Below are 7506 nucleotides of genomic sequence, written 5' to 3'. Positions count from 1 at the left end.
AATTTTGACGAGCGCAAAACACAACACGAAATTAATGCTCGCTAGCCAAATATAGTATAGTTAAATTATCGTCTCCATAGGGATTTGATTTAAATATTGTTCGAGTAATTTCTAGCTTGATTGCTATCTAGGAGGATCAACAGTTGAAATTTATATAACTAATAATTAAAGTTAACTAAGAATTTAAAGTTATTGACTAGTGACTATCGAGACAAGAAATAAACAAATAAGGTTATGAGTGGGAGAAGATAGGGTTTTGACAAGATAGGTGCAAGATAATTGTTCGGGATCTAACTCTAGATAATTCACTTCTAATGTTCAAGTGAGTCTCTCGAATTCACTCAATTATTAGTTCAAACGTTCAGCAGAAATTCCTCTCTCGATTAATCCTTAACCTCACGAGATGAACTAAATTAAGCACTATGAAGATATGCAAGAATGCGTAGCGGATTAGTCTTTAGAAAAACCTACTCCTAACTAGGTTTAATCAATGATTCGACTAGAAACTTTCAATAACTTAGAAGAATCTATGAACTCAACAAATAATATAATGCAAAGATATTATAAGTTATGCCTCTCTCGATTACATGAACTAGTGAATATAGATGCAACAATTAAATCTTCCAAAATGATTCAATACATAAAGTTAGAGTTATAATCCATAAACAATTATCAATACACCAAATCCATCAAACCCTAAAGGGAACTACTCCTTAGATATGGAGAAAGTCATCACAAATAAGTTTAAGAACATAGAAAACATCAAAGACAACTTTACAATAAAAACTCTTATTTTTAGACCGATTGTTGGCAAGAGAATTGATGAAATCTTGTGTCTTTAAGCCGTAGTAGCTCTTCAAAACTCTCCTAGGGCGATTCCCCTATAAAAAATATTTTTACAATGTATTTATATCGAGTATGGATGGACCTGAACTAAAATACCTTCTTTGAACCGAATTAGAATTAATTGGGTGAAAAATTACATTAGTGCGCCGCCCACCGCGACGCACTGCGCGCCGCGTTAGTGGAACTTTTCTGTAACCAAAAGAATGTATGCTGCCTTGTTCTCGCCAAAAGCCAAAAACAAAAGGGTTATCCCATCGTTTACCAAGACCTAACACATGACGTGTTAGTGCCACTTTTCAGAGGGATTGAAACTTTAAACTTCTAATGCACTTTTGGCCTTTTCTTCTATTATTTTATATGCGCACCGGGTCCTTGATACCTGAACTCGATTCCGACTTATCTCTCGAACTTCTACTCAAATTTCAAAGCTCTAACTTGTTCAAATTAGCTCCAAATTATCTTAATAGCTCGCAATCACTTCTTGTAATGCATAAAATACATAATAAGCACAATACACTAACATTCAAGCTCAAACACAAGTAAAATGCAGTAATTAGAGGGCAAACTATGACTAAAACACGTGATTCTAGCCTATCATCATACGTGGAACAAGGGACTGACGGAAGACGAAGCGAGTGGAAACCAAGACCAAGGACAACAACTTCGGTTGGCATCGGGTCCGAAGGGTACATTGCTAACGAGAGCAAAGGAATATTTACCACCGGAAGATATACAATGAAGAATATTCCTCGGTATTAAATACACAATCCGTTACAGAGAATTTTGACATTCATAGTCTGCCGTTACAGATTCATCAATGGCCCCCATTATTATCATATAAGAGAGGCTTGATCCCTAGGACTTTGTTCCCTAAGTATAGTTATAAATAATGACTTTAACAGCCATTGTAAGAGACGAAATTTTCGATAAACTTATGCTACACATTATTCCAACCTAAATAACACTTTATTTTCTGTCTATCAATATTCTTTTTAGTGCCTCGGAAGCCTACCCCGGAACCAAGCTGTCTGCTATCTTATTAAGATTTCAAACACTAGTCTTTTTGCTCACACCCCATGCCTCACTCCTCGGCGCTTGTCTCTAGCTCCCACCCAACTTCATTTTTCGTTTATAACGGGAAATACCTATTGTTCATGTATAAAATGACTTCATTCATAGCGAAGCAAATAAAACTTGAAACATCAAATAAATTAATTAGCTAGTGACTTTAATAGTATTTCCAATACATATTGCACTAGACTTGCATAGAAGACACAACAACAAAAACTATATCTTAATCCCAAAACACTACCATCTGAGAGCGCAAAAATTTATAACATAGTAATTTCAAAATAAAGTAGTTAAAAGGACCTGTTTTTGTTTGTCATAATCAACTTAATCACAATGTAATTTAATCATGCTTGATTGCACAAGTGTAATTATATAATTAGATATTTAATTTTTATTTAAAATAAAGTTAACCATAAAAATTGAACAAATTTTTAAATATATGGATAAGTAAATAAACTTTATTGTGTGACAAGCATGCGTGCATATAAGAAATACTAATTTTTATTATTAGTACTAGGTATTTAAAATACATATTTTCCAAAAGTACATTTAATAATTTTAAATTAATATAACTAATATCAAAAAGAATAACTGGTATCTCCGCAATCATGTGAATATAACTAGATTTATGATTTGTTCCATTTTTTAAATAGCGAAAGAATATGATGAGTTTAGAAACTATTTTTCCAATAAATATTTGTATAGATAGAAAAAAGGACCTAGCAAAACATGAAATTGATTTTAACAAGTGTTCTTCTCATATTTGAAATGAAACAGACAGATTGTCAAAAACCAATTTATTTTAAAAAATAAGAATAAAAGAGATATCTCCTTGAGAATTAAAGAGTCTAACTGCTACTCCTCAATTGCATCTTATTCCATATATCTTACCAATTACAAGATTTGGTTCCAAAGAGGCTCTAAATTTAAAGAACTTATCTAGTAATATAAGACATAAAAGATTCAATGTCTTTTTTTGTTGCACCACCATCCATGAACGATGCTTTCACGGTATCCTTCAGCTCCGCCGCTTTCTGCCTCAATTTTTCACCTTCGGTCGAATCCATCAAAATCTTTACAGCATTATGAATTGTCTCTGCTTTCACCAACTCATTTCTGTGAGCCCAATCTCTAACGTAAATCCCTATTTTCAAACCTTTGATCAATAACAGAGCGGTCCTCGGGTGGTCTGTATGCAATGGCCATGCAGCAATTGGAACTCCCATTGAAATGCTTTCCATTACAGAGTTCCATCCGCAATGGCACAAGTAACCTCCAGTTGACGCGTGTCCTAACACCTCTAGTTGTGGGGCCCATCCCCGCTCTACAATTCCTCTTCCTTCTGCTCTTTTCTCATACCCTTCTGGTAAAACAAAGGCCCGGGTACTACTGCCGCCATTGATATTCTCAGCGAAGACATTTGCTCTGTCTGCTTCTTTCAGTACCCAAATGAACTTTTGTTGGCTTTGTTCAAGACCAAGTGCCAGTTCTCTTATTTGTTCATCAGTAAATGAAGCTGCAGATCCAAATGAAACAAGTAACACTGAGTTTGGTTCTTGTTTGTCCAGCCACTGTAATAGGTGATGACGTGGCGGGGTACTCGTCGTGTCTTTTTTTATATTCTGATCCATTTCCAAAGGGTTCATAAAAAGACCAAGACCCCACGTTTTCCAATGCTCATCATACGATTTGAAAGCTTGTTGCATCAAATCAAGATATATACCGTCAATGGGTCTACAAGTACTGAAAATATTTCGGCCACCATAATTTACCGCACAACTCATTTGTTTCTCCACGTATTTCACCATTAATGGCGGTGGTGAATCTGATCCAGGTTCCATGCATGCAAGTTCTTGCAATATTTCTGCAACATCAGCTGGCGGTGTGACTGGATCAGGATTTAGTTTTGCTTCCAAAATTCTAGAACATACGTCCAGAGCAGAAACAGCATGAAAAAAGTACATTTCTGTATTTGGTATGGTAATAACATCTTGAACAACCCAAGACATTAGAATGTCATGAATGACAACAACTCTCCTGAATTTATCTGCTGCAGACAAATTCTTAACAAGATCTGCCACTGGTTGTCGAAACTCCAGAGCAGCGTAGAAAGAGGGTATTAAATTTGAAGGGTAAAAGTCATTGCTATCAGGAGGAATGTTGTCGAGAGTAGGCATTTGGAACTCAGAGAAATGGAGATTGGGAGTAGTGAGAGGGTCCCAACCATGGGCGCGACTCTGTGCTTGGCGTAAGTGTGTGGTGGAGCCGGCGTAGTGAACGGGTATGGTAAAATTAGAAGAAGATAAAATGCGCCGAGCGAGCTCAAGCAGTGGCTGGAGATGGCCTTGTGCTGGTAAGGGAATCATCACAACGACAATGTTATTGTTTGTCGTAGCCATTACTATTAATTAATGGAAAAGAAGAGAAAATACCAAAATATTAAAATTACAATTCCCAGCTAGTAGGAAAAAAGAAAAGAACAACTAATATTTAATGCAAATTAACTATTGTAGAAGAGGAAATTAGAAGAAAAAAAGTAGAAGGATTTCTTTGTCCGGCTAACGGTGATTACTTGTCGAGTTGAGAGCCTATTTATAGGCACATGTGCATGGATCCATCATGGTATGGGGCAAGAACGTGGCAAATGCAATTGTCACTTTTCAAAAGCATTTTGCCATTTATCTTATGGCTTCTCAGAGGGGGTGCCACATGGTTTTGGGAATGACACTTGTAGCCTGTTCGCGGAAAAATCGGGTATTTTTTTAAAAGAATTTTTTATAAGTATTTTTGGCGAAAAATTATTTGTATTTGACTAATTAATTTGAAAATCACTTCTAAGCAGAAATTAATATTTGGTCAAACTTTTAAAAAGTACTTTTTAAGTGTATTTTTCTCAAAAGTGCTTAAAGAAAAAGTAATTTTTTTCTGCTTCTCCAAAACTGCTTCTGCTTCTCCTTAAAAAAAAAAAAAAACTTTTCTAAAAGTTTGGTGAAATACATCAACTTTGAAAAAAAAAAAAGTATTTTTTTAAAAAAATATATTTTTCAACCTGAAAAAGCTTGGCCGAACATGCTAGCCAATAAAGGCTTTAAAATATTGCCACGGTATGGACTTGGAGTGATTTATTAGATTCTTAGATCGAATTTCACCATACACTTTAAAATCGTTATCTCTATATAATGTACATCCAATCGCAAAAAGCTGTTATTAATTGATCGATTTGGAAAGAGAAGAACGAGTCCGGAATCAAAATATGGTTCTTTTGAATTCAAAGAATCAAAATATATGGGAAAAAAATTAGTGACCATTTTATATATAACGCCCTTTTAAAGGGCGTTATACCTTCACAGTCGTTTTCCCAGTTAAGTATAGCGCAATTTTAAAAAGCGCTATATGTATAAAACCTTTTTGAAAGACGTTATATATATAAAGCCTTTTCAAAAGGCTCTCTCTCTCTCTCTCTCTCTATATATATATATATATATATATATATATATATATATATATATATATATATATATTATGTTAGTCCACCAATAATTCTTCTAGGCTTAACTGACTAGTTTAATTACTAGCATTTTTATGATATTTTTATTTCATGTATAATATTATTTTTTTCATCAATGTTAGTATTTATTTCTTTTTTATTTTTAAAATAAATATTTTTTTCATTTTACATGGTACTTGCTATATGACATGCATTTATTATTTTTGTTATCATTAGTTATATACATACATGGCTTACGTTAAATAATATTTCATTATTAAGGGAATTTTTTTAAATGAACTAATAATATTAAACATAATAAAAATACATTAGCTCAAATCATTTTTTATATACTAATTGACATTTCAATAATGATTCATATGTATAAGAAATACCAAAAATGTATTTACATACTTAATTATTTATGTGTCACCATTAATGATTAATTGAACAGTATTATCAAAACAAATAACTTTTCAAATTTATATTCATAAATTATTCACAATTTTATCTCCAGCACTATTTTATATTAATAATAATACATAAAAATATAATTCTCACGATAAATAATTTATGCTACATGCTTTGTCTTACGTTAAATAATATTTTATTATTAAGGGATTTTTTTCAAATGAACTAATAATATTAAACATAATAAAAATACATTAGCTCAAATCATTTTTATATACTAATTGAAATTTCAATAATGATTCATATGTATAAGAAATACTAAAAGTATATTTACATACTTAATTATTTATGTGTCACCATTAATGATTAATTGAACAATATTATCAAAATAAATAACTTTTCAAATTTATATTATTAAATTATTCACAATTTTATCTCCAGCACTATTTTATATTAATAATAATACATAAAAATATAATTCTCACAATAAATAATTTATGCTACATGCTTTGTCTCACCTTGTAAGTATTTATTTATTGTCAGGCTCTACATCTATGCATAATTATACGTACTATATTTTTTCTGTGATTAACTTATGCACAGTATTATGAACTATTGGTGCGGTGAACGTGGATTAGGTATTTGATGTTAATAGTAAAAAAAATATAGATAGCAAAAAAAAAAAAAGAAACACAATATGATGTTTTAAATATTTATAAAGTTGTATTTATCAGATGTTATTGTGAAAAAATTGTCTCCAGTGATGTTAATTAATATCAATTATTATCACTTCATTTCAAATACCTAGTGTTATGTATGTGTATTTTATGTAAAAGTTAATTCTTATTATTTATTATATCAAAAAATATAATATATTAATATACTATTAATTATATTATTTTAATGAATAGATATAAAATACTTTATTGCTATTCACAGAAATTTTATTTAATATGAAACTTTATTAAAATATTTCATTAATTGCTATGCAATACGATTCAAAAAAATCAAACTATTTCTTATGTTTATATAATAATGTTTGCTTAATATAAATAAATACTATGGTAATTAGTAATAGTATGTTAAGATTTGCAATAGTATATCATTGAATCATTTATAACGTTGACCTTTTTTCACCATTTCATCTTTAAATAAGGCAAAAATCTTTTATGATCAACGACATATGTATGAAACAACAAAATACAAAACAACTTAATGAATAAATATTTCAGAAGAATTCAGAATATTTATGAATAGGTTTTTACAAAATTCTTAACCTCTTTAAATAAGGCAAAAATCAGTCTGGGGGTACAATTATTTGAGGTATAGTGTCACGATGCCAAAATCCATTAAGGCTGTGATGGTGCCGGACACCACTGTCAGGCAAGCCAACAATAAATACTAAATTTGGCTCTCATTTTTAATATTTTTGAAATCATATTTTTCTTCAAATTAAATAGTAAAGGATGAAATTTTCAGAGTAAATAATAATATTTTTATCAATTTCAATACTGAACAACCCATAATCATCCCAAAACCCGTTATCACAAGTGCATGAGCATCAACTAGGAAGATAAAATAAAATAAAGCACCTGTCCAGAATATAAATTAGACAAGAAAATACATAAGAAACTTTGAAGGGGACTCCGCTGGTTGCGGATCGTAAATGGGAATGCAGCTCACCTAAGTCT

The 7506-nt window shown here is 31.3% G+C and overlaps 1 protein-coding gene across 1 annotated transcript; it reads right to left on the bottom strand.

Annotated features, from left to right (window-relative positions):
• Positions 1-2756: 2756 nt before the first annotated feature.
• On the bottom strand, positions 2757-4462 carry LOC104104824 (zeatin O-glucosyltransferase-like). Its single transcript, XM_009613009.2, has one exon. It carries the CDS (start codon positions 4314-4316, stop codon positions 2853-2855), a length of 1464 nt encoding a protein of 487 aa, XP_009611304.1. The 5' UTR covers positions 4317-4462; the 3' UTR covers positions 2757-2852.
• Positions 4463-7506: the final 3044 nt, after the last annotated feature.

The sequence above is a fragment of the Nicotiana tomentosiformis genome, chromosome 1 (assembly GCF_000390325.3).
Source record: "Nicotiana tomentosiformis chromosome 1, ASM39032v3, whole genome shotgun sequence".
NCBI lineage: Eukaryota > Viridiplantae > Streptophyta > Magnoliopsida > Solanales > Solanaceae > Nicotiana > Nicotiana tomentosiformis.
This window is presented reverse-complemented; position numbering and strand designations above follow the sequence as displayed.